The 27,184-nt window shown below is 46.7% G+C and overlaps 1 protein-coding gene and 1 long non-coding RNA gene across 4 annotated transcripts in view; both read left to right on the top strand.

Annotated features, from left to right (window-relative positions):
* Window positions 1-337: 337 nt before the first annotated feature.
* Window positions 338-15,976, top strand: LOC310674252. The gene is made up of 4 exons (XR_014509481.1): window positions 338-369; window positions 14,458-14,558; window positions 15,123-15,233; window positions 15,636-15,976. It is a non-coding gene; the product is annotated as an uncharacterized lncRNA (long non-coding RNA).
* An 887-nt stretch (window positions 15,977-16,863) lies between these two features.
* Window positions 16,864-27,184, top strand: part of LPGAT1 (lysophosphatidylglycerol acyltransferase 1) — a 61,575-nt gene continuing 51,254 nt past the window's right edge. The window contains exons 1-3 of one of the 3 annotated variants that reach the window (XM_083433135.1): window positions 16,864-17,606; window positions 19,355-19,581; window positions 20,591-20,858. In XM_083433135.1, coding sequence (XP_083289261.1) covers window positions 20,621-20,858 — 238 coding nt within the window. In that variant the 5' untranslated portion in view covers window positions 16,864-17,606; window positions 19,355-19,581; window positions 20,591-20,620. Of the gene's footprint in view, window positions 17,607-17,769; window positions 17,974-19,354; window positions 19,582-20,590; window positions 20,859-27,184 lie in introns of those variants that run through there. The other 2 variants (XM_083433136.1, XM_083433137.1) reach the window with 2 other exon arrangements.

Genomic DNA, 27,184 nt, shown 5'->3' with positions numbered 1-27,184 from the left:
GCTTCTTTGTTTCACTTCAAAATTCCTCAAAACCAAGTACATAATTTATGCCCCAAGGATGGAGCGGGCTGGGCTTTGAGTCTTGACTCATTTGTACCACGTTGCAATATTAAAGCCTGCGAGAGACATCAATGACAAACCTGGTGTACAGGTTACAGGAACCTGAGACACTCAGTAGCAGTATGGTCACAGAATCAGTGCCTCCTGAAACCAGATAGGAAACTGTATACAGCAATCAAATAACAGCAACACAATCTGAGCGTAAGCAGGCGACCGTTCTGTTGAACATCCAACTATCCTGGCATCTCCTGGTAGGACAGGGCATGTCTCCTGTCTGAAAACATGAGAGCCGTTGGTTCACATGTCATGGTAAGCCAAACTATGACTCAGCATGAACGAGCCAGAGTGCTGGTGCAGAACTGCTATGTTATTCCGCTGCTTCTGGGCTACAAGAAACTAAGCAATGGTTTCATTTTGGGGGTTTGTCGCATACCAAACAATAAGCTGTAATCAAGGTTAGTTATTGGCTTATCACTTATGGTTTGTTTGGGAGAAGACAAACCATGATCCTGGGTTGAATCTGACACTACTGGTCTTGTCTGTTCAATCCGCAGCAGTCTATCTTTGCATGCAGGGGAAATCCGTAACTCACCAAGGGTTTGAGATACATCAGCTAAAAGCCGTTTCCAAGGTGGGGCTTCTGTTGCATGCTGACAGCTTCTAGGAGCCACAGGGTGAGAGCTGAGTGCAGGATGAGGACCAAAGGCAGACAAACTACCCCATGAACGACTTGTCCCCCGCCAGTGGTAATACCTCTCCCCAGCACCCGACTTGTAGATCAGGAACTGGTTAAGTAACAGAAAGTGGACAGTAGGAATATATGGACAATTCTCCCAGTGGAGTGATGTAGAGAATGGAGTCCTCTATTAGGACCGGGCTTATTAACATTTTCACAAATGAGTTCACACTCTAGCTCATTCATGAGCCAGTTAACAAGCACAGTCAGGGGAACAGTGATGGCAGCCAAGTTGACAGATGGTACTAAATTGTACACCTCTGGTCACCTCATGTCCTGAACTGGCAGGAGTATGGGGAGGAGGAAGGGGCTTCCGGGGGGGTGTAGACAGCACTGGGGCACACCAGGGCAAGCAAGGGATGGGGAAGGAGATGTTGGTGTAGGAAGCACTTAAAGGGGGACCGAGGAGGACGAGGGGATGGGGGTCGATGCGCAGGAGCCGGAGCAACAGGACCCATCCGCAGAGCCAGAGGGGCCCCTGTCTCCAGATATATGCAGGCTCTGGTGCACAGGGAACAGCGGGTGGAGCGCTCCAAGAGGCAGAGGCAGAGGCAGGCAAAGGCCCACAGCCCAGCTTACTGTTGAGAATTTCCATTCCACCTTAAGGAGCAGACATGTGGAACTGTTACGTGTCATATGTCTGTTTACATTCCAGCACATTTTGCTGGGAATGTCTGCTGTGTGTATAGTTTTTGCTTTTCCCGGTCTTTCTGAGAAGACAAAGAGAGAGAGAGGACATGTTTCTTTGTCTTGATTTATGATTAATAAATCTGTAGTTGTAGTATGCTTTCACAAGCCTCACACCTATTCTGTGTGTGCAGTTCAATCTGCTGATAGTGTGCCCTGGCTTTGAAGCCCGGGTTGCTGATTTACGTCAGAGCAGAGGCCGATGGGTCTTCGCAGCGGGACAGCTGGAAGGAGACGGCCCAGCTGGGGCTAGCCAGCTGGCCTCCCGGCCCTCTGCATGTACCAGTGAGCCAGGTGGGGCTCACTAGCTCTGGGAGGAGGTAAGTGATTCCCCAGTTGGAGTAGGCTGGGAGCAGGTGAGGGTCACATGGCTCCTCAAGCCCAGATGCTGAAATCAGCAGGCATAGTATAAAAGGGGAGCAAAGCTGAGGTGCTGTCCCTGCTCAACTGCACCTTGACTTGGGTGCTCCTGGACCTCCACGGGACTGTATTTTGGGCTTGACGCTGGACTGTATCCTGACTTCAGACTTGGATTGGCCCTGAACCTTGTTTCCTGACCTTCAGCCTTTGGATTTCGGACTTTGCCGGTGCTGATCAACCCTTGGCTTTTGAACTTGTGTTTGGCACACTTGAGTGGCTGACAGGTAGGCCAGGGGATCAGGACACCAAACCTCAAAAAGGATAGAGTTGGGAAAGGTTTCTAAAAAGGCAACCAAAATGACGAAGAGGATGGAGCAGCTCCCTATGAGGATAGGGTACAAAATTCGGGCTTTTTGGTTTAGAGAAAAGGCGAGTCAGAGTTGATATGATAGAAGTGTGTAAAACTATCTGAGACATGGAGAAAGTGAATGGACACAGGTTTTTCTTCCCTCTCTCATAGTGCTAGAACTCATGGGCATCTCATGAAGCCAACTGTTGGATGGTTCAGTGCAGACAATAGAAAATAGTGCATAAACTGAGGAACTTGCTCTTGCAGGAGGATGTGAGGGTCCCCAACTTTAAAAGAGGACTAGACTGTCAGGCCGAATGCTTCTGGATAGTAGTTGCTGGAAACTGTGATAAGGGAGCTTGTAGGCTTCCTCTAAGTCTCTGGTTGGCCACTGTGAGAATAGGATGCCGGGTTGCTCCAGCAGATTCTTCTTAAGCCTCTTATAATGGGGAGAGTGGAGTGCCTGGGCTAATAGCTTATTTTCATTTTGGACTTTCCCATGCAAATGAAAGGAGAGGATACAGGTCAGTGACCTTGCGCGCATTAGCTTGCATGCAAAAGGTCTCAGGTTCAATGCCTGTCGTCTTCACTTAGGGCTGAGAAAGACTCCTGTCCAAGCTGGAGAGCAGCTGCCAGATAGTGTAGACACTATTAAGCTAGCTAGATCACTTGTGTATGGCAGATTCCTATACTCCTGTTACCAAATCAAACATCCCTTTTATTGCAGCAGCAGCAGCAGCAGCAGCAGTATGTCTTAATTGGGTCTTTAGGCAGGAATTGTGTTTCCTGTGGGTGCAGCAGTGTTACACTGGTGGTTCCTTGGAAACGCATGAGGTGTAATTGGCAGGTGTGTCTCCAAGTGTGAGAGCCCCGGTTACCATTTGATTTCCTCCAAATAACAATTCTTGCCCTGAGCAGCTTACAATACACATTTCAACATGGGGTGGAGGAGGAAAGGAAATGACAAGGACAACATGGGATGGATGTGAGAAAAGGACACATCCCATATAGATAACTGCTCTTTTCCAGCTGTTCTGTATCATTTATTTTTCTATCCTGCAGAATGGCTGAGACTTAGTCAGCCTCTGTGGATCAGAGTGCACTCCGTCGTTTAAACTTCCAGCAGCAAGTGCCGCAACTGAAGGCATCACAACTTGTTGCCTCATCATTTTCCAATGAAGCTATTTGTTTCAAAAAGGAAGCGACTCAAAGCTGCGTGACCCTATAGGACAGGGGTGCGGAAGATCCTTCTTACAGCCCACATGCTGGTGACGGGAAGGGCAAACAGACCAGGGTGACGATTTCCTCTGTACAGTAATCTCTGCTGCACCCACACAAAAGTCTTGAGGTTTCTACACCCACACACTTGCAAACAACACTTCTCCATTCAGGCAAGCGAGAGATGTGATCACTGTTCTTCAAAGACTCCAGCCAGCCAAAAACAACTGAGAGAGCAGGAGCAAGGACTGGTTAGAGGGGCCTGGAGGATGACATTCAGGCCTCAGGGCTGAGGTTCTTCACCCCTGCACTATATTCGGTCTGAGCATAGCCAAAAGGTTTTGGGCAGTATTCTACTAATTCCTCCTCCAAGCACAAGGATTACCACAAATGTAGTGGAATGCCCTGCATGCTCTGTACCTTCCAGGGGTATCAGGGGAAGCCCTAGAACAGATTTAAGGGGTGTGCAGGGGAAAAAGAGGGGGGAGTCCCATTGCACTAACCGTAATCCTTGCACTGATGGGACCCCGACCTGGTGCTACGTTGAATGCAACCCTTTGATTCTGAAGCCACCTGAACAAAATGAAACAAGCCTACAGGGCCTGAAGGCAATGCCCATTCCCGAGTTTCGATAAGCCTTGCACCTGGCATTAAGAGATACACTGTCCCCAATACTGGAGGCTCAACTGGCCAAGTGGAGACCTTTCTGCCCTGGTCCCTTCTTTCCTCTTCTCAATCTTCTACACTTTAGACTCTGAAGGCCAGCTCTACCATTAGGAAGTGAAGTGGCAGCCCTAAGCGGCCATTTTGGGGTTTCTTGAAAGGCTGGAAAGTGCTAGTTATTTAATGCATTATCATTTAATGCATTGCTATTGCATTTTTAGCACAAGGAAAGGTGAGGGACACTTGTGAGACTTTCTGCTTCAAGTGTCAAAGTAACTTTAACCTGGATTTTTCTTTAAAATCTGCTTGCTTGTTTTTAGAAGCCTGTTGCCAGATTATCTCAACGACTAGTTTACAGTATTAAGTTCTGATCTGGAAGCAGGCTTGGTCATTGTTTTAATAATAATAATAATAATAATAATAATAATAATAATAATAATTTTATTTATATCCCGCCCTCCCCAGCCGAAGCCGGGCTCAGAGCGGCTAACAACAGTAAAAGTAACACAGTTTGAATACATTCTAAAATCAATTCATTCGAAAAACAATTCAGAATCAAATTAATGGCAACCATTGGGCTAGAGTTCTATGAGGAATACCAAAGGAGGGGGTCAGACTGTGCCTTGGCCAAAGGCCTGGTGGAACAGCTCTGTCTTGCAGGTCCTGCGGAAAGATGTCAGGTCCCGCAGGGCCCTAGTCTCTTGTGACAGAGCTTCTACCAGCACTGGCTCTGGTTGAGGCCAGCTTAACCTCCCTGTGGCTCGGGACCTCCAAGATGTTTTTGTTTGAAGACCGTAAGGTCCTCCGTGGGACATACCAGGAGAGGCGGTCCCGTAGGTACGAGGGTCCTAGGCCGTATAGGGCTTTAAAGGTTAAAACCAGCACCTTACACCTATTCCTGTACTCCACCGGGAGCCAGTGCAGCTGGTATAGCACCGGGTGAATGTGATCCCGCGGCAAGGACCCCGTAAGGAGTCTTGCCGCGACATTCTGCACCCGTTGGAGTTTCTGGGTCAGTCTCAAGGGCAGCCCCAGATAATTATTTGTTTTCAATTTTTGTTGTTGTTTTATACCTCATTAGCCACCCGAGCAACCTGTTTTGGAGGAGAAAAGCAGGATGCAAACAAATCCTAGTGTACCATTTGCGAGCATCCCATATTATGTATGATGCGTGGAAACAAGGCTGTGGTTCATCGAGCTTTTCAGATGAACAGATTAGAATTTCTTCCAAGTATGCCAAACTAAATCTGTATGCAGTATTTTCAGAAGCTCAGTTGCTGGGTGAGGCCTTTGTGATTTATAATAATTGCAAATAATTGTAGCATCGTGGCATAGCTATTTCCTAGATGCTGACACCATTCCTCTCCCAGAGATCCTCCTAGAGAGGAGAAATCAGCAGTGTTGCTTTGAACAAGATGCTTCCTCTGTTTGCTGCAGTTCAGAGCCGGCAGTGAGGTGACCACCTTAAGCAGTAGATGCTGACGTGTGGAGAGCCACAGCTAAATGTGAAATGGCAAAGGGAAAGTTGCTAGGATGCACTGAAGGCCTTGATAAAGTGGGAAAGTCAACACGGTGTTATTGGGCCTTGTACGATCACTTAAAAAAAGCAACAACAGGTGGATCAGGGCCTCAGTAGCATCAAAGTGTTAAAGTGCCCTCTCCCCACACTATGACCTTGAGCAAACTCTCCCCCCACTACGATCACAACATACAAGGCTAATTTGATACCAATGACATCATGTCTAGTTTGGTCTTTTCAGGAGTGGCCCCCTCTATGGAATGCTCTCTGCAGGGAGGCTTGCTGGCACTGATCTATTTTTGGCACCAGGCAAAGGCATTTCTCTTCTCCCAGGCATTTATCTGGTGCCCCGAAGACTGTGATGGTTAGACCTATGTTAGTGGATGTAGGGACTGCTTATATCAGGCATGTCCAAAATCCATTTCGGGGGCCTAATCTGGCCCACCAGTTGGTTTAATCCGGCCCCTGCAGCAGTTTATTTCTTGGTCGGCCCTAACAGCCCTTCACTTCGTCACTTCATCAAATCTGGCCCTCTTTGAAAAAAGTTTGGACACCACTGCTTTATATGGTTTGGTTACCTTCTATTGTGCGCCCTTTTAAATCACTGTGCTTTTAAAGGTTGCATACTGTATTTTTACTATTATTTGTAAGTCACCTTGAGACGCTTGTGACAAGAAACTACAAAGCCTCATAAATAATAAACATGGTGCTAAATGTGTCATTAGAAACTAGAAGCACTTCCGGACACAAGGCTTAATATTACAAATGGTCATTCATGTATTGCAAGTGGGTCATTGCAGTGGCGTAGCGTGGGGGTACAGGGGGGGCCGGTCGCACCGAGCGCAACATCTGGGGGATAGGGTTAAGGGGCCCAAATCCACGGGTTAGGGGGCGCAAATTACTTGCCTTGCCCCGGGTGCTGACAACCCACGCTATGCCACTGGGTCATTGGCTCTTTTTAAAAAATAATTTAAAAAAACTTTTTGGATTTCAGTGCATAGCTGTCAATGTTTTCCTTTTTTTAAGGGAAATTCCCTTATTCCGAATAGGATTCCTCACAAGAAAAGGGAAAAGTTGACAGCTATGTTTCAGTGGCATAGCATGAGGGGGGGCACAGGGGCGCTTGCCCCGGGTGCAACATTGTTAGGGGCACAAAATTTCAACACTCTGGTGCCGCCTCAGTACAGCTGTGTGCTTCCGTCACCGAGTTCCAATGAAAACAGCTTTTACATGTGAAACAGGAAGTGGCCTCTCCAGACAACAGGACAACTCTTTTTTTCTTTTCTCTGTGTCTGCGATCTGCTGGGTGATGCGGACGCCATTAGGCAATTGAATGCGCATTTGTACTGCATGCACTTCCATCCCTCCCATCCCGTCCACCCTCTGTGTGGCCCTGGGCACAGGCAACCCAGACTATGCCACTGCTGGAAAGAGTAGATCTGGACTGAAGGGGGTGGGGATACAGGCTGTCATTTTGATGACAATATCATTTCTTTTCTATCTGGCATTTGCATTGGTTGATGCAAAAAACAACAACCTGGCATGTCTGAGCAGCATTGATCCCAAAATAAATACAGTGGTAAAGGGTAAAGGTAAAGGTACCCCTGCCCGTACGGGCCAGTCTTGACAGACTCTAGGGTTGTGCGCCCATCTCACTCAAGAGGCCGGGGGCCAGCGCTGTCCGGAGACACTTCCGGGTCACGTGGCCAGCGTGACATCGCTGCTCTGGCGAGCCAGAGCCGCACACGGAAATGCCGTTTACCTTCCCGCTAGTAAGCGGTACCTATTTATCTACTTGCACTTAAGGGTGCTTTCGAACTGCTAGGTTGGCAGGCGCTAGGACTGAACAACGGGAGCGCACCCCGCCGCGGGGATTCGAACCGTTGACCTTTCGATCGGCAAGCCCTAGGCGCTGAGGCTTTTACCCACAGCGCCACCCGCGTCCCAAAATACAGTGGTACCTCGGGTTAAATACTTAATTCGTTCCAGAGGTCCGTTCTTAACCTGAAACTGTCCTTAACCTGAAGCACCACTTTAGCTAATGGGGCCTCCCGCTGCTGCTGTGCCGCCGGAGCACGATTTCTGTTCTCATCCTGAAGCAAAGTTCTTAACCCGAAGTACTATTTCTAGGTTAGCGGAGTCTGTAACCTGAAGCGTATGTAACCTGAGGTACCACTGTACTGCCTGGAATTGTCCTATGTTAAGTGGTGGTATTTTAAAGCCAGTTGGGGTGGGGTTAATCAGGACAGCAGCATGCACAGATACAAGATTTGATTCTTGCCTTCCCAGTTGTGCCCACCAATAATTGCCCCATGCATTGGTATCTGCCTAAGAAATAAGTATCCCATTGTTGCCCATGGGAGCTTTGCTCCCTAAGGCTGACAGCAGCACATGGGAAATTTTAATCACGATTGAGGCAGAGAATGGAATGGTTAAATCTCCCCACTCTTGTGGTCCCAATGAAAATTCCTCCCCCCATCTCCAATGCCTATTATTACATTTTAAAAACCTAATTTAGTTTCTAATGATCCATTTAGCATCACATGTAGTTCGGCTCTCTGAGTGCACACACACTAATGGCTTAAAATGCAGCAAGGTTGTTTTCTACCGCAGCGTTTCAAGCCACATTTGCACAGTGTTGTGCACATCAGTGAGGGAGCAGGGATGTACCCGCCCGATGTGCATGAACTTTCTTGTTTCCCTGCCCCTGCAACTTCCCTAGAATTCCAATTAACAAAGCTTTTGTCTGTGCATGCATACCCATCTGCACATGTGCAGTGACTGTCTCAAATATATGCACCAGGCTTAAGCACAAAATGAATGCAGCTTAGGTTTTCTAGCTGGATTTAAGCTGGTTTGAGGGAGGCAGAAAATGCATAAAACCGTGCTATTTGCACAGGACTGATACAGATTGTGGCTAATGTCACAGGCACACGGCTTCAAAAACTAGCCATGGGAGCCCCCTGCATGCAGAGTAAGCTGAAGCCAGGCAAAACCTTATCATTCTGAAGGGAAGCCCTGATGACAAATGCCTTTCAAAATGTTATTCAGAAATCAGATATGCATTATCCAGTCCCCATCAGCAAACTACGCTGTGGTGTATTCTGGTATTACCGTAAATCAGACCATTCACAGACTGTCTTGGGCACCGTGCTGCTGAGAACGAATCACTTGGGGCAGTGGCTCTGTGCCAGTAAGTGGTACAACCGATGATATCACCTTCTCCAAAGTTCTGAATGTGGGCCAAGACCCAACACCTGGAATGCTGCCATTCCAACTTCCCACACCGGAGATTAGCAAAGTCGATGGCTGTTTACAGAGACCTAGAAGGAGTGTGGGCAACGCCAAGATTTGCAAGAAGCCATTCATGAAAATGTCAAGAGATGGTTGTCAGCATTCTGTAGTAAAATGAAGCTGTCCATGCTTCATTTTTCAGTTGGAACTTGCTGGAACTCAGTTCCAGCACTTCTCAGATGGGTGCCATTGCCATTATAAGTGAACAAGGGAAGTGTTTGTGGTGAATTCTGGCACCTCTTTTTCTAGAAAAATAGCACTGCATGGAACCCTCGGAGTTTTCTGCTGTACAATGGTACCTCGCGTTAGGTACTTAATTTGTTCCGGAGGTCCGTTCTTAACCTGAAACTGTTCTTAACCTGAAGCACCACTTTAGCTAACCTGAAGTGTATGTAACCCAAGGTACCACTGTACTACAATAATAAGGCAAATGTTTATGAGATTCCCAGGATAATGATTATTTAGTGGACCCTCAGGCCATGATGACATTATTTTATTAGGGAACAGAGACTGAACTCAAGGCCTCTCCTCCTATGACTGGGATGGGGGGATCTGTGATCATCTGGATGACCTTGGACTATGGCTGCCAACACCTCTGACTGCTGGCCATGCTGCCTGGGGCTAATGGGAGTTGTAGTCCAATGTTATCTGTATGGACACAGATGCCCATTGCTGTCTTAGAAAATGTTGTGAAAGTTTGACAGGTCAGTCCCAATGTGTGGTACGATCACAGAAATGCCTAGAATGGGACACCAATGACCCCAGAATTAAAATGTTGTGCTAGCTGGACTTGAACAGTGTTGTGTTCAGAGGGATTATTGGAAGTATGAATCCGGATGTACGTTTAGCTTAATGAATTAAGGCTGCAATCCTGTGTACATTTATCTGAAACTAAGTCCCACTGAACGCAAAGGGACTTAGACCTACTTCTGAGTAGATATGTATAGGATTGCAGTGTAAGGGTTTTTAAGTTTTGTAATTGCTGGCTTTTAAATACTGTGACCTTTGATCTTTTTACCAGTGGAACTTCAAATCATTTTTAGCATTGTTAATTATCGTTGCATATTGATTTGTTGTAAGCTGCTTTGGGAGCCTTGTCTGTACTGTAATACTGAGATCCGCTAGCATGTGAACAAATAACAAACTGGAAAATTGTGCCAAGGTTAATATTTTAATAACTTAAAACAACATCAGCAAATAATTAACTCACTTGCGATGAGTCCTGCTGACCCATTTTGCCTCGAACTTAACAGGCCACTACCGTTCAGCAGATAAGTAGAAACTAGATTAGTCATAAAGCAGTTTTGTCCATGGGAGTTCCACAACATGTGGGTGAGTTTTGGATCTAATCTGCATGCAGATGAACTCCTTCAGTTCTTTTTCCTCAAGCTCTTTTCTCTCTCTCCTTTTTAAAATAGATTAGCAAGCTGGAACTTGTCCTTCAGCAGCTGTACAATTAACTTGCAGTAAACACAGCTGATAATTGCTTAGTACTTGTATCTTGGTACCTGCACACAATTCATTGCGTCCTGAATGCTCAGTGTCAACTTTGATTTTAAAAAAAACCCTCATTGATAATCAGCCAGAGACTTGCCTATCATAATCAGTGAGTTTGAATACATATATCTGCTGAGTCTGTTGATGACCTTCTAATTGTGGCTCAATCCATGTACTCATATGCTTACAGATGACTAATATATATATTAGTCTCATCTTCTCATCTTTATATTTTCTCTCACACCACCCCTGCGAGGCAGGTCACCAAGAGACAAGCTATGTTACCAAAAACATGGAGCAGTTGATGAAAACAATCCTCATGTCAAGTTCCCCTCTTCTGTCCAACAGGATCTTGTAATTAAACTCAAGACATACCATTGCCAGAAGATGTGCTCTCCTGCCTCCCCAACTCAAGCTGATGACATGAAGTGATGCCATGATGGAGGGATGCTATGCATTCATAACTGAAATACCCCATCCTTCCCAACATGCCCTCTTGGGTGTTAAGATCAGCAGAGGGAGCCCTCTTAGTAGTTCTCCTGCCCTCAGAGGTTCAGGGTGCTGGCAGGGTGCTGGAGATGGCATTCTCTGTGGCAACTCCTAGGCTGTGGAATTCCCTCCTCACAGAGGCGAGTCTGTCATTTTCAGTACAGTGGTACCTCGGGTTACAGACGCTTCAGGTTACAGACACTTCAGGTTACAAACTCCACTAACCCAGAAATAGTACCTCGGGTTAAGAACTTTGCTTCAGGATGAGAACAGAAATCGCACAGTGGTGGCGCAGTGGCAGTGGGAGGCCCCATCAGCTAAAGTGGTACCTCAGGTTAAGAACAGTTTCAGGTTAAGAACGGACCTCCAGAACGAATTAAGTTCTTAACCTGAGGTACCACTGTATATAGTTTCCACTATATGCTGAAGACCCACCTCTTTATCCAGGGCTTTTGAAACTCAAGACATGTGTTTTCAGTGCCTGCTCCATTCCTGTGACGGCAATTTGTTTTACACTGTTTTTAACACTGAATTTTAACTTCTTGTAACCCGCCTGATGGGGGAAGGGCAGGTAATGAATTAAATAAATAAGAACAAGAACAGCTTTGGGAGCAGAATGCAAAAAAGGGCCCAGGAACCAGGGGCATCTCTGAAAAACCGAACTTTGACAAAGGGGCATGTCTGGAAACTGGATTGCGGCAATGGTTGGGAAGCAGGGTTTCCCTTCCTGTCTGGGGCCTGGAAATTTCGCCAGCTCTTCAGTTTTGCACTTCTCCTTATGGCCATGCAGCTGATGTGTGCAGTTGACTGCTGCCTCTCTGGCACATGTTGGCTGTATGCTTACAAATGTGCATTAGGAGAAGGGCTTGCAGCTCAGTGGTTGAGAACATGCTTTGCATGCAAAAGGTTCTAGGTTCAATCCAAGGTCTCCTGGTAGTTTCATGGCCCTCAGACATTCATGGGCTGGCAGCCTGGGAGAGGGCATTTTTTCTGGCAGCCCTTCAATGTACATCTGGCACCTTCATTCTTGAAGATGCACCTCTTTCCCTGGCTTTTGACACATGGGAAATATAGGTAGAGAGAGAGAAAGACAGGAGGACAGACTCTGTTCTTTTGACTGTAATTTTAACTGATTTTAATCATCTATTTTCAAATTGCTGTAACCTACCCTGTGATATTATGGTGAAGAGCAGGTAAAAAAGTAACTTAAAAATAAACAGTAATGGTTTCTGCATGCAGTGGCATAGCGTGGGGGGTGCAGGGGGGGCCGGCCGCACCGGGTGCAACATCTGGGGGGGGGGGCGCTTGCACTCGCAGCTCTCTGCCCCTACCTGGCTCACTCACTATCTCTCACTGCAGTGCTGGCTGTGCGAATCCGATCCGAGTCGCCGGGTTGCCGCCCACTGTGGAGGGGAGGGTGCCAGGTGTGCGGTGCGGTGCAGAGAGAGAGCGAGGGACTATCTGGGGGAGGGACAGTACAGCAGGGGGGGGCGCAAATTACTTGCCTTGCCCCGGGTGCTGACAACCCACGCTACGCCACTGTCTGCATGTTATATGGGAGAGAAAAGGGAACTTGGTAAGTGTTGCGGGTAACGTTTGCTTCTCATTTGCAGGTAGGGAGAGAAAGCATGACATGTTCCCCCACCATAGGAACACCCCACCTACACATGTAACTGTATTCTTGTAATATTTGCTTTGTCTGTTTTTGCTTCAGTTTTTTGTTCACCACTTGGAGATACTTTTAATATATTGAGTGGTATAGAAATTTTATAATCAAACTAGTTAGTCTGGAGAAGACTTGGGAAGGTGGGGGCAGCGATAGTATCCTTCAAATACGATGGGCTGTCACACAGAATAGGGCAAAGATTTGTCTCTTGCTACCCTAGAGGACAGGATTTGATTTATTGGGCTTAAATTACAGAAGAGAAGATCGTAGTTCAACTTTAGGAAAAAGACCTTGATTATGGCTGCCTAATCTCTGGCCCTCCAGAAGTTGTTGGACTCCAACTCACATCTGCCCTAGCCAGCAGGGACTACGGTCAGGGATGATGACAACATCCAAAGGACCACAGATTTGTCATCCCTGTTTGCCGAACAGAAGCTGGGCATCTGTTGTGGATGCTTGTTGGTTGTACTATTAAATGGTGCACTCATGCCACTTCCAACACTATGATCTTCAGACTAATCTCTTAAAAAATTGGTTGCATTCTCTCTCTCTTTTTAAAAATTTCTGTAACTCCACAGTAAATAGCTAGGTATTGCAAGTTAAGTTTCTTTCATCACTGCCACAGCGGTATTCAGTATTGCTGTGATGGGACAGCTTGGTCTTTTATTATAATCAAGTGCTCTACCTAAGGTTTTGGCAAGCGCTATGTGCTAATGAGCAGACTTCAATATCATGTCTGTTTTAATGCATCTGTAACGTGACCATCTGGATTGGATAGCGCTGCAGCCTTTATAAGCATGTGGTAAACAGAGCATGACAAAATGCGCAATTGTTAAGTTTTGACGACATTTAATTGGGCATATTTAATGTTTGTTAATAATTTATGTCTTTTCCGTGTTTATATGTTTGTGGAGATTATTCGCTATGCAATTTAAACTCCTGGTATATATCACCTTTTGAAACTTCTTGGATAAATGATAGGTTAAAAAAAAAGTCAATTTGCAAATAAAAATGTTTTGCTTTGTTTTAAAAAAGATAAATTTAATATCCCCAAAGACCTAAATAATTCAACAACCACTACTAGTACGTGAAAAATGTGACACAAGATACAGTGGATGCTTTTTGAAAATGATGGGTGTCTTCAGCTGCTCCGGCTGTTCTGACACAGGAAGAAGAAGAACGTTTTGAAGGGTGCTTTATTACTTCACAAATCAAAGTCTTTGTGTAGTTTACACTGGCATCTGTGAACCGCTCTGATTTTGTATGAAGAGCTGTATGTCAATGGAAAAAGACAATCAGCAGTTCACTGCTTCTACAGCTTGCTAGATCCTGAAATAAGTGTTTTTATCTGGGTATCCTGTATCGGCAGCCTCCAGCCAGCTCCCCAAAGTAGCCGTATTACAGTGCACTGTCTAATAATGAGACTTCCTGCCAGGTAACTGCGTGCAGAATTGCAGCCTAAGGCACACACCTGGAAGAAAGCCCCAGTGAACAGACATGTACAGTGCAGTGTCTCAAAGCACGGGCAACAGGGGAGTCTCATGTTGTACCTTTAACAAATGAACAGCATCATGTAGTTCTGCAGCCAAGATCCTACCTCATGAATCACTGTGCACAATGCTAGCCACATGGATTACTTTTCACAGCTGGCAGTCAAGTGACTCACAGTTGGGACACCGATACAGAACAGCTCTAAAGCTTCAGTTCTATTACACCAACCTTGAATTCAATGGGAATTATTTCTGAGCGGAGTGGCATGCATAGGCTAGTGCTGTGAGTTTGGGAGGGTCAAAATAGCCCTATTACGGTAGTAGGCGGGAAATTGTATGCATTCAGCTGTGTCATTGTTGAGGAGTGCATTAACACCGTCCATGCCTGTGGCTTCATAGACATAATGCTGCTGCTTTTTTCTGTGACAGGAACAGAAGACGTTACTATATATGGAGGCAGACCATCGGTCCAGCTCTGAGGGCCTTCTGGTGGTTCTAGCACTGCAAGTAGTGAAATTACAGCAAGTCAGGTACGGGGACTTCTTGGTGGTGGCTCCTGCCTTGTGGAACATCCTCCTGGCAGATGTTAAGGAAACGAACCACTATCTGTCTTTGCATAAATAAGTTTTTTTAATGTCGATGTTTTCTTGTGCTTTTATATCTGTCAGAAGCCACCCAGAGTGGCTGGGGCAACCCAGTCAGATGGGCGGGATATTATTATTATTATCATTATTCAAGCTCAGTATTGGCAGCAGCTCTCCAAGGTGTCAAATGGGAGTCTTTACCACCCCTGGAAGTGCCAGGGATTCAGCTGCTTGCATGTAAAGCATGTTATGCTATGCTAATGAGCTGTAGCCCTTCCCCAGATTACAGTGGTTTAAGATAAGAATACCACCTCAAGAAATTCATGTTTCAGATGCAATTTGCATCAGAGTATTAGTTGTTGAGGGAGTGACAATGGGAGAGTGTGATTGCCTTCAGGTCCCGCTTGTGGACTTCATTCTGGGCCTTTAGCAATGTGGCAGCCATTTTGTTTTCTTCTTTCATTGTACAGATAGATTTTTAACACACTTCCTTATCTTTTCCACTGCCAGATCTTTATGTTAATTGCTCTGCAAAGCAGTGTTCTTGGCCAATTTCTGAGCTCACGTCTCAGACTGGCATGACAACCAACATTTCTTCCCAAGACTACATGGAGTTGAAATGTAAATTCTTATCTAATATTTAGGGTTACTATGTGTCCTCTTTTTCAGAGGTAAAATTTGAGACAGATTGCATCTATTTGCTTTGAATGGCCATCGTAGCGTCCTCTTTTTTGCTCTTCAAAATATGGCAACCCTAATTGGAGGCATTCTCAATGTGCTAAGGCTGCAAGTCCTAGAAGAACTATTTCCTGCCTTGCAGGCCTTTTCCCACCTGGCCTGGGAGAGCTGGGCCCTGACTTGAGCTACAAAAACTGAGGCTACTGGGCTGGGGTATTTGGTGGGGGGTGTTGGATATTGTTGCTGCTGCCGTTATTGAAATTAATTTTTGTACCTTTATTTTATAATTTATTTTTATGAGGAAATTGTTTCAATTTACTTGTGTACTTTTTGATGTTTTGATAGAATCACAAAACTGTCCAGCTGGAAGGGACCGATGAGGGTCCAAACCCCTGCAATGAAGGGATCTTTTATTGCTTATTGCTATGCCTGCTTCTTGGGAGAAAAGCAATGACAAACCTAGACAGCATCTTAAATAGCAGAGACACCACCTTGCCAGCAAAGGTCTGTATAGTTAAAGCTATGGTTTTCCCAGTAGCGATGTATGGAAGTGAGAGCTGGACCATAAAAAAGGCTGATCGCCAAAGAATTGATGCTTTTGAATTATGGTGCTGGAGGAGACTCTTGAGAGTCCCGTGGACTGCAAGAAGATCAAACCTATCCATTCTGAAGGAAATCAGCCCTGAGTGCTCCCTGGAAGGACAGATCCTGAAGCTGAGGCTCCAATACTTTGGTCACCTCATGAGAAGAGAAGACTCCCTGGAAAAGACCCTGATATTGGGAAAGATGGAGGGCAGAAGGAGAAGGGGACGACAGAGGACGAGATGGATGGACAGTGTTGTCAAAGCTATGAACTTGAGTTTGACCAAGCTGCGGGAGGCAGTGGAAGACAGGAGTGCCTGGCGTGCTCTGGTCCATGGGGTCATGAAGAGTCGGACACGACTACACGACTAAACAACAACAAAAATGTTTGTATGTGATTTTATTTCCTGTTGTATGCTGCCTGGAGCATAGTTTTAACTACGGAAAGGTGGCATATAAATAAAATGATATATGTATATGTACACACACGGTCAAACGTTTTGAAAGCTGCATTTCCAAATTAACACGCGGTTTTCAGACCCACTTCACTTCCCGCCCTCCCACATCCACTCCAACCTGGCCTGTCCACCCCACACCCGCCAAAAAAACCCAATGCTCCTTAAACCTTGAACAAGCAAACTCCCCCCCCCCCCGCCTTTGCCGACCCCCCTTGCACCCCAACCCTCGCAGGGCATACATCTGCAGGCCCTTATGTGTGAGGCATGGCCCCCGAACCCAAAACCCATTGCCCGTGCCTTAAATTCCTCTCGAGTCCCCGCCTCCTCTCTGTCCATCTTTCCCCGCGCCCCGTTAGGCAGGAGCATGCACACGAGTCGTGTGCCCGTGTTCGTCGTGCCCGCTTCGAGCCCTTCCACGCGACATTTTTCAAGCCAGGGGTCGCTGGTTAATGACAATGTAAGAGGTGGAGGGAGAGAGAAGGGCAGTGTGGGGTCTCGCATCCATCCAATTCAGCAGCTTTTTCGCTTTGCTCAAGCTCAGTAAGAGGAGGAGGCAGGAGGAAGTGTGTGGGGTGGGCTCCTATTGTCCCCCCCCCCTTTTGCCCCTCTCTCTCTCTCTCTCTCTCTCTCTCTCTCTCTCTCTGTGTGTGTGTGTGCGTTTGTGTCCGCGCAAACATATAGCAGCATGTTTTATGTTATATATAGGGCTGCTATTTATAATACTGCCTTTCCCCCTTCTGAGTGAGAGAGAGAAGGGGAACCCCCCACCCCACCCCAGGAGCCTTCCCCCTACTTTCCCCTCCGAGGGAAGGGCGACGCCGAGCGCGCGTTTCCCTTCCGGGCGCGGGGCGGGGGTCGAGCGAAGGAGGCGGCCTGCCGAGGCCCTGCCCGCCGCCGGGGGGATTCTCGGCTCGGCCGCCTGAGCCTGCCAGCTTTCCGAGGCTCGTTAGAGGGAGCTGTCGGCCGGAGGGAGCGGCGCTTGCTGCAGTGAGGGGCCCGCTCCTGCCTCGCTCGCTGCCGCCGCCGCTTCCACCACCACCAGCACCGCCGCCGCCTCCTCCTCCTCCTCGGGAGCCGGAAAGGAAGCGAGCGAGAGGGACCCTTCCGAGCGCCAAGAGGCGAAGAGGCGGCGGCGACGGGCCGCCGCGGCGGAGCCTCTTCCCGGCGCGAGAGGTGGGCGAGGGCTGGCCGGGCCCTGTGGCGGCCGCCGGCCCGCCGCTATGCATCCCGCGAGCTCCTGGGAGCCGGCCTGGGGAAGGCAGCCGGCCGGCCGGAGGTACGGAAACACCCCCGCGGCGTCCGCGCCTACCCGAGAATAAATGGGGCGCTGGTTGGGGGGTGGCGGGAAAAGGGAAAGCAGGAGCAGCGGGCGCGCGCGCACGCGTGTATGTGGAGGGGGGGGGAGTCGCCGTTCATCCGCCTGCTGGGGCTTTTGGAGAGGCAGCTCCCTCCGGAGGAGAAGCGGAGGACGGGTTCCCGCGCCCCTTGGCGCCCTTGAGAGGGTCCCCGCTCCACAGCTACCGCGCGGGCCGGGAGGAGGCTCCCGGTGGGGCTTTCCCGGGGTCCTTCCTCCTCTTCTAGGGGAGGAGGAGGAGGGTCTCCCCCTGTCGCCCTTGAGATGGATTCCCCCTCAGGCTGAAAGGGTATGGGGTCTTCTTGCCCCCCTTCCTCACTGCTGCTTTTCTACGCCCTTTTTAAGAGAGGGGGTGAACATGCCACCGCCTCGGGCAGATTAAATACGGACATTGGTCCCTCTGAATTCGGATTGAGGGGCCGGGGGGCCGTCACCCCAATAGTGCCCTTGAGAGGCCAGCCCTCTCTAGGCAGGAGGGAAAGGGCTTCTCAGCAGGGGGTGTCCTTAAGAGCCTCCTCTTTCCCGACAACCGGGAAACTCGCCCCACTGCGAGGTTCCCTTTACACGGAATGCATGGCGGTGGTAGTCATTGCCCTATGGATGCTCTTTTGGAAAGTCCCCTTATTTCGGGTGCCCTTGAGACAATTCCCCGCATGGTGGCGGCGGGAGAGAAGGGAATGGGCAGTTTCAGGCTCTGGAAAAGGTCACTTCCCAAAACCGACAGCTCAAGGCGGGAGTACAAGGGAAGGAATGGACTACTTCTCGGGGGCAGCCTGACCTCATCCCAGCTTCTTTTCGTTGTATGGTGGAGAGACTGAGAGCCCACCGTTTCTGCCCTTGAGAGGACCTTCCATCCCGAGTGGCTCACCCCGAGGACCCCCCCCCTTTCCCCAGTGGGTGAATACTCGACATGTGGGTCACGCCTGGTGCTCTGATCAGAGCCTGGGTGTTCCCCAGCATTGCCTGGCATCTGCCTCTTGTCGCCCTTGCGACAACCTATGGGATAGGTTGAGGTGGGGCAGCGGATTAATAATAACAATAATAATAATAATGGAAGCTAGCCGGCGTGCAACTCCGAGATTCCTTCCGAGAGCTGCCGAGCCCCTCCCTCCTCTCTGTGGGGCGCATGCAGGAAGAGCACCGCCGAGTTCTTCCTACTTCTCCATATTTGAATGGGGCGCAGATGCGTCCCTTTCCCCCCGGCTCTTCACAGGGTGCTCCCCCACCATCTGCCCCCAAATACGCTGCAGGAGCAGATAGGTAACGGGGCGGGGAGTTCCCGAGACGACCTCTATCCTCCCCTTCCTCGCCGCGCCTCTGTACCCCAACAGGTGTCGCGCATGCTTCTTCCTCGTCCTCCGCCCTCTTGCCCTGCCCTCTTGCACCCCACCCACTTCGGTGGGAGATGCGGGGGACACCCGCCCGCCCGCCCGAGGGGCTGCTGGCCGCCAAGCTTAGCCTAGGAGAGCCGGGCGCGTTAGGCCCTGAAAGCCGCGACTGGAGGAGGCGGCGGCGGCGGCGGATTTAGCCGCAACCCCGGGACAAATCCTCTTGCCGGCGACCTCCCTCGCCGGGCTGGCAGCCCCCGGCGTTGGCGCCGCTTCTCTCTTCCCTCTCCCGTTCGCTCGCTCGCTCGCTCACTCCGCGCCTTTCTTCCCCCCCGCACTCAGGGAGCTGCAGACGGAATAGGGAGCCGGCTCCCAGCCCGTTACTTTGGGGCCAGGCCAGCCACCTCCGTGTCCATGAGCCCGCCGCCCTCCTGTCAGAGCTGCTGCTGCTGCCGCCGCCGCCGCCTCCTTCACCAGCAGCCGCTGCCAACTAGGGCGCACATTGCTGCTGCCGCCGCCGGGCCCAGTTCGCTCGGTCCTGCCATCTCCTTCCCTCTGCGCAGCAGAAGGTGAGTGATGATCCGCGGAGTCCCGTTGGTTGGCTTGGCGTTGTAGTTGCCCACTATCCCTTTCCTGCCTTCCACAGGCTGCTGGCGTCCGCCCCCCCCCTTCCTAGTCCTCTTTAGTCTTCTCCCCACTCATTCCTGCTTTCCATTTCCAGCCTGGGATTCTCTGCCCTTCCCTCTCCTGTTTATCTCTGCTTTTACCTACTGGCTGCCCCCTAATATGTTTGGATGTCCATGCTTTCCTGACTTAACTTGAAGGCTAGAGAGGCCATTTCAGGTATTCTAATGTCTGGCTTCAATGCTTATTGGTTGTAACTGCTAAAAGGTCCTCTCAGTGCAGCTGGTGGTTGCCTGTTTTCCTCTCAGCCACCTCCCCTTGTTAACTAAAGGGGAGTTGTCACCCTGCTTTTAGTGTAACCCATAATAATTTCCCACTTTGTTTGTTGAGGGGGGCAGACAAATGGACTGCCCCTTAGTGTACAGTTACTGCATTTGATTGTCTTCTTGCAGCATGGAATGTACAAATGTGCGTTTCCTTTTCATCCGTGCTATAACTTTACAAGACTGAATTATGATGATGAGGTCCATTTATTTATGTGATTATACTCATATGTGTCTGTAAAAACAAAGTGAAACCCTAGGTCCACGGGGAAGGGTTTTCTGAGATTTCTTTACAACCTCCACAAACATAGTTTAACAACTAACACAAGTGATCCTTTTGTAGCAAGGTAGATTGTGGTGTGTCAGTTTTTAAAAGTAAGCTTGGGTCTATGCATTCTGTGCGGTAGACCCAAGTAAAAATCCTAAGCTCCTTATCAGGCTGGAAAGATAGTTATGACTCAATAGATGATGTGTGTGCAAACAGGCCAATTAGTGGGGGAAATCTTTGCTGTGGTGACTCAATACATACAAAGCACATAACTGTTTCTTTGAAATAAGGCCTTGTTGGACATTGGTAAGCAGGAAGTTGTCTTCTTCGTGTTGAGTAATTTCTCTCTTTCTTATTCTGTAGGAAGCGACTACAGACTCCTGTGTGAAGAGAATGGCTGTGACTTTAGAACAGGCCCGAAGGGCGGCCTATATATTTCTGAAAGCACTCTTAAGATTTGGCTTCATGGTTGCCAATAACCTTGTCGCTATTCCGTCCTACATTCTGTATTTAATAGTACTGCAACCTCTCCGATTGTTGGATAGTAAACGGTTCTGGTATATTGAAGGAGTATTATTTAAATGGCTTTTAGCTATGGTGGCTTCCTGGGGCTGGTGTGCAGGATATACAGGTAAGAACAACTTACTACTTGAAATTCATTATGCATGTATACAGAAGTAAACCTATATGTGGAAGTCTCCTAAAGTCTTTTTATGTATTAATAGAGATTTATATTCAATGCTTGTTGAATAGCAGAATTTTGGCTTAAAGACACACTTAGCCAAAGGGAGGAGGGGGTAGGACAGGTTGACTTCCATGAGAAAGAGGAAGCCCTTTTGAAATCGATGAGGTTTGTTGCAAAGTAAATACAAACATAATATATACTTATAAGGCTTCCGGAATAGAAGGACACTTCATGCCCTTCCATGGGATCTATATTGGTGAGAACTCCTTAACTCCATCATCAGGAGTGGTGATTGCATTTTGCCCTCACTTCAAAACAGCAATACTTTGCTGTTTCCCACCTGGCTTAATAGTAAACGCTCACAGGTTTTATTCTTCCTGAGCTCTATCCCAGATTGTGTCTTATGATTGTGATAAAGTGTAACAGAATATTGGGAACTGGCTTTGTAAAGTGCATGAATTATATGTGCACATTTAATGATATTAAATGTGCAAACTGGAAAACATGGGCATTCGGTTATGAATGCTGACAGCTCTAGATACATTTTGTGAATACTTATGTACATATTTCTGTGACTTACCATTTACCAGATTTTGGACAATCGAAATTTGTGGATATGCCAGCGAACAACAATCACTTGTCTGTGTTTGTAAAAGGGGAAATAATACATATATTATAAATAGTTTGACTAGACAGGTTTGCTTTTTCTGAAATTCTTAATAAGTGACTTCCATTTTACTAGTGGCTTCCCGAACTATAAAGATGCATGAGGACTGTTCTTGGCTTGCTTTTGTTTGTTAGAACAGTGTGTAATAGTAGCTTTTGGATATTGATATGCTCACAGTTTGAAAAAAGAGGTAGATAACTCAGTATCTACAGAAAGTCCCATGCCTCTATGCTGCAAAATGTTCTCTTATCTACTGATATATATGTATATATTTTGTAGAGCTTAGACACGATCATAGTGCCTCGCAGCAGTAACATAAACTAATACTGTAGGACTTTTAAAGAACCTGAGCTAAGCGCAGGCAACAACTGATTTAGGCGCGTCCGAATGACATGCGAACGATCACATATGATGCTGAACCCAGAAGTGAACCCCCCCTCCCGCATAAAGATGTTACAAAAAGGGAAGGGGTAGGCTTATGCCTCCACTGATGTTTTCGGCGTCCAGAACATAACCCCCATGCGAAAAGAGAATTGCCTGTATGTTTATTGGGGGGGGGGGATTTCCAGTAGTTCCTAGTCAGTATATTTTAATTAGAGTCTTTGTCAGTATAGCACTAGAATCTAGAAAGAACTTCCTCACTTCTCTGCAAAGTAGGCTTCAAGAACAGCTGTCCTTTTTAATAATAAGCCATGTTCTACTCTGTCATGGGCTTTTCTGAGTAAAACCTTTTTTTAAAAAAACCAGATGCTTTAAGATAAGGTTTTGTTGGTAGTTATCCAATGATTCCAGCTCATGTTCATATTATATAATGTTCTCACTAAAGTTTTAATTGGCCTACAATGTGAATGCGGTGCAAGTTTGTATTTTTGTTAGTCTTTTGTCATTCACGAGCAACATTCACAAAAGGTACAAATAGCTGGAGTGTGGCTCAAAGGTGCTTTTAAGGGCCCTTTGCTGTAATGCATCCCACATCTTTGGGGTTTCTTGAGTAGCGCAGTGCTTCAGAAGTGCTCTCCCCGTTATAGAGGTTAATCAGATACTCATTTTCATGCTGTAGATTTTAAAGGTGTCTATTCAGAAAAAGTCTACATAGTATTCACAATGGAAAGTTTCCATCTGAGGTCTTCACACACACACATTGAAGAAAAATTCTTCCAGCAAGGATTGAGGATTTTGATGCTTTACTGTGTTACGTATGTGAGGTTTACTGTAAAAATGATGAGGTTAAAGACCCCGTTTATTATCCTGAGGATGTAATATGACAATTTTAGTTAAAATTCAGGGCAATTGTTCTGTGATATTAGATGATGTTAGTGGTTCTGAAAGGCTTTTTTGTTTTTAGTTCATTTCTTCTGACAGCAGGTGAAGGTTTTTTCTTCTGCCTGTTGCGTGAAAGGCATTATCGGCATGAGGTATATTCATAATCTGCCATTGAACCTATTAGTTCTTTTTTTCCTTTACAAACTTAAGAATTGTATAGGTTTGTTTAGGATTCATATATGGTCCTTGTTAGCATATCATGCTAATAATGCACACCATGACTTAACCACTTTGCTCCTACAGTTGTTCTGCCGATTTAAACCATGGTTTGGCTTAGCATGTCATCCATACCTAAGCTCATGGTTTAGCGCGCTCTAGACAAACCACAAGCTGTAAACCATAGTACAAACTTTGATTACAGCTCCTTACAAGCATGGGTTCAGACAACACATTATGCCAGCCATGGCTAAAGCTGCAGAATAACCAGAGGAGATGAAAAGTAGTTGTAATCACCTCTCTGGGAGCCTACATATTGTTTGTTCACACTAATGTTTTGGCTCATTCAAACTATACCATTGTCAACAAAGTGGTGATATCATTCTGTTTATGCTATACATGAAGAAATTAGTTGAACATATGAAATTGTAGGAGCCAGTGCATTTTTTCCTGTAGATGTTTGTGTTAAGAAAGGAGAAGTACATTTCTTATTCCCTGTTTCCCTCCCCTCCCCAATTATCATTACCTCAGGCGTTCCATATACCTATAATACTTGTGAATATGTTCTTAAAAGACTTGATGTGCTCCTTAGTGTTTAGAAGGTAAGTCCCAGTGCTTATTTGCATAAGATCACATATTCTGGAAGATTTAGAAAGTGGCCCTAAAAAAGAAAAACTCTTTCAGCTCTTTCTTTACATTTGTACCATGTGCTTTACAGTTATGTCATCTGCTAGCGTTTGCTCAAGCATTTGTCTTTAACTCCGCAGGTGTCAACATTTATTTGCATTCTTGTGCTAAAACACAGTGGAACTGTGATGCAGAGTTCAGATGACTCCTTCTTCGCCTAAATATTCTATTTATGGTGACAAATTGGTTTTGCCACATGTGCAGAAAACCCCCCAGAAATACTTTTGTGGCCTAGTAATTAGCTGTCTTGTCTACTATTATAAGAGTACTTGAGAGTATTTATGCTTGGTTACATATTTCTGCTTTCAGCTGTTTCTAAACATGTGCTCTTCAATAACACTCAAAAGAAAACACAAATCTCTTGTTAACAAACTGTTCTTTGTTTTCTGTTTTTGATATAAAGCTTCAATATTAAGGCCAAACCAGGCATGACAGTGCTTGTTCGCTGTCTGCACCCTTCACGAATAAACTGAAGGGTGTGAGTGTCTGTATTTTTAACACCAAAAGAGGTGCACATGTGAGGAAAGCTGAACAGGTTCTCAGTATTTTCATAGGCATTTTTATTTCGTCCTTGGTTACTTCTGGTGTTGGAGTTGGGTTTAGAGATAAAGGAATTTGGGCAACAGACTACATAAGAGTAAGGTAGGATGAAGTTCAACTGAGACTTCTTATTTTCTGTGACCAGTTCCTGGGAAGGGTCTTCCCAGAAAACTATATATCGAAACTAACTATACTCTTTGCTTTGAGCTATTCTTAGTACTAAGTGGATGAAATTATAATAGGAATGGTATTATTGCATGTCCTCATCTACACATCACTGATTATTCATGAACAGGTGGAACCATATGTTTGGATCTTTAATCAAGAGTCATGGTGTGCCATGGAAAATTGAGTCTCCAATTAAAGAAATTGGTAATGAGATCAAGACTGAGAGATACAAAATGTCTATGTACATGGTTTATTACAAGAAAGGGAAAAAGGTTCACTGAATTACAAAGGCATTATTTAGATTGGGTGGCAACTATGTGGTTAAATCTATAGAGAATAGAAGAGATTGGTGCAGATAGAATGAGAAGGAGGGGTGTGCCGGTGCTGAGAGAATTTGGAAAAAGACACACCAAATAAAGGAAGGGTGACTGGTGCTACGCAGATACAAAGGGATTCATGTTGGAATAAGGAGGAGGAATGAGGAGGTAAATAACAGTTCATTTGGTGACAGAACTTGCTTGAGAGTTTCAAAAGGGGAAAAAGAAAGTAGAATTACAGAAGGAAAACCCAAGCATAGATACTGAGCCCATTCACCCATCATAAAGGTAAAGGTAAAGGTACCCCTGCCCGTACGGGCCAGTCTTGACAGACTCTAGGGTTGTGCGCCCATCTCACTCAAAGAGGCCGGGGGCCAGCGCTGTCCGAAGACACTTCCGGGTCACGTGGCCAGCGTGACATCGCTGCTCTGGCGAGCCAGAGCCGCACATGGAAACGCCGTTTACCTTCCTGCTAGTAAGCGGTCCCTATTTATCTACTTGCACCCAGGGGTGCTTTCGAACTGCTAGGTTGGCAGGCGCTGGGACCGAACAGCGGGAGCGGACCCCGCCGCGGGGATTCGAACCGCCGACCTTTCGATCGGCAAGCCCTAGGCACTGAGGCTTTAACCCACAGCGCCACCCGCGTCCCTTTCACCCATCATAGTAAGCCCTAAACTATGACTTAGTACGAACAAGCAGCTCACTAGTGCATACCGTTGAATTGCTCCTGCACTGGGAGGTAGGACCAACAGAACTCAGTGTTGGCTTACTGTGAACTAGTGCTTTTGGTTTGTTTCTCTCCAAACAAGCCGCAGTTGGTAAGCCAAGAGTGTTTTGATGTTTGTTGGGAGGTCACACAAGAACTTGGGGCTTTCTGTTGTCCATTAATAGGTCATAATTTGTTCTCATTGTATTAGGTTACAGATAACTTGGTGTTTTGTGCATCCAATAACCTGAGGCATAAAAGACCAGGCTGCTCTTTTCCCCATATAAATAGAGGGTCACAGCTGGCTTGGCAAACATTCCAACTAGAGAAGAGACTGAGAGACCAAAGTAGGAGTGTGGGGACAAAGTGGAAGTGAATTCGTAGACTCTGGTGACAGGATGTTCATAGGGAAAATAGTGCAAAGTTCAGTGCAGCATGCAACTATAGTTTATAAATTTACCTCTATCTGGCTGTGGAACAGTGTTGACTGGGTTGTAGTAAAACACCCAAGGGTGAACTTTGTAATTGCCATGGAATAACGCAATATGAAAAACCTAATACAGCTGGGTTTCTGAGTGTTCAGTATACTGTATTTTCAAAACTCTCATGCGAGGTGGAAACACTCCTTTTCTTCAATAGAATTATTTGATTCTCAGGATTTTAAAGAACTATTTAGGCAGTATAGCTAGCACAAGTGCCTTGGGGAAACACGTTGACTGCCTCCGCTATTGAAGAGACCGAAAAGCAACTTTCCATTATTGACACCATGCATAGAAGATGGAGCTCAAGAACTGTTAACATGGGGAGGATGTGACTATGCACACATGGTATACAGTTTTTCTTTCTGCAGTAGGCTTCCTAGGCTGTACCTAGTTTCTGATAGATTAATTGTGGGTGGGAAATGACACAGTTAGAAAAAGTATAAATTTATAAAAGAAAGTGAATGTGTTTTACAGTTGTGGCGTATGCAAAATATCTCGTGGTAACCTCTGCCTTTTTTAGCTTCACCCACATTTACCTTAACTTATTCATATTGTGTAAGATGTGTGCCTTTGGGCTAGCTGGAAAAGAAGACCAGGAAAGAAATTCGCCTATTTATTACAGTGCTTTTCTTATTCATATTTAAAGAGGGAGGGAGAAAGGTTGTTTTCTGCTGCTCCAGAGAAGCGGACACGGAGCAATGGATCCAAACTACAAGAAAGAAGAGTCCACCTAAACATTAGGAAGAACTTCCTGACAGTAAGAGCTGCTCGACAGTGGAATTTGCTGCCAAGGAGCGTGGTGGAGTCTCCTTCTTTGGAGGTCTTTAAGCGGAGGCTTGACAACCATATGTCAGGAGTGCTCTGATGGTGTTTCCTGCTTGGCAGGGGGTTGGACTCGATGGCCCTTGTGGTCTCTTCCAACTCTATGATTCTATGATTCTATGACAAAGTGTCTTACTGGTGTTGAGTTCTAGAGTAGGTGGGCTGTGCCACTCAGAAGGCTACTTTGGTCCCTGCTGAAATTCAGAAACAGCTCAGGTCTCGCCAGCAGTTTTGGAGGGAGGTTACCATAGCAATCCATACATTATATTTGGCTCCTAGATTTCTAAGACAAACTCCTTACAGTGGACGCTCGGGTTGCGAACGTGATCTGTGCGGGATGCACGTTTGCAACCCGCGTCTGCGCATGTGCGGGTTGTGATCCTGCGCATGCGCAAAGTGCGATT

This window comes from Podarcis tiliguerta (assembly GCF_965153285.1).
Source record: "Podarcis tiliguerta genome assembly, chromosome: 3".
NCBI lineage: Eukaryota > Metazoa > Chordata > Lepidosauria > Squamata > Lacertidae > Podarcis > Podarcis tiliguerta.
Note: the sequence above shows the minus strand (reverse complement) of the source record. Positions and strands in the feature narration are given on the sequence as shown.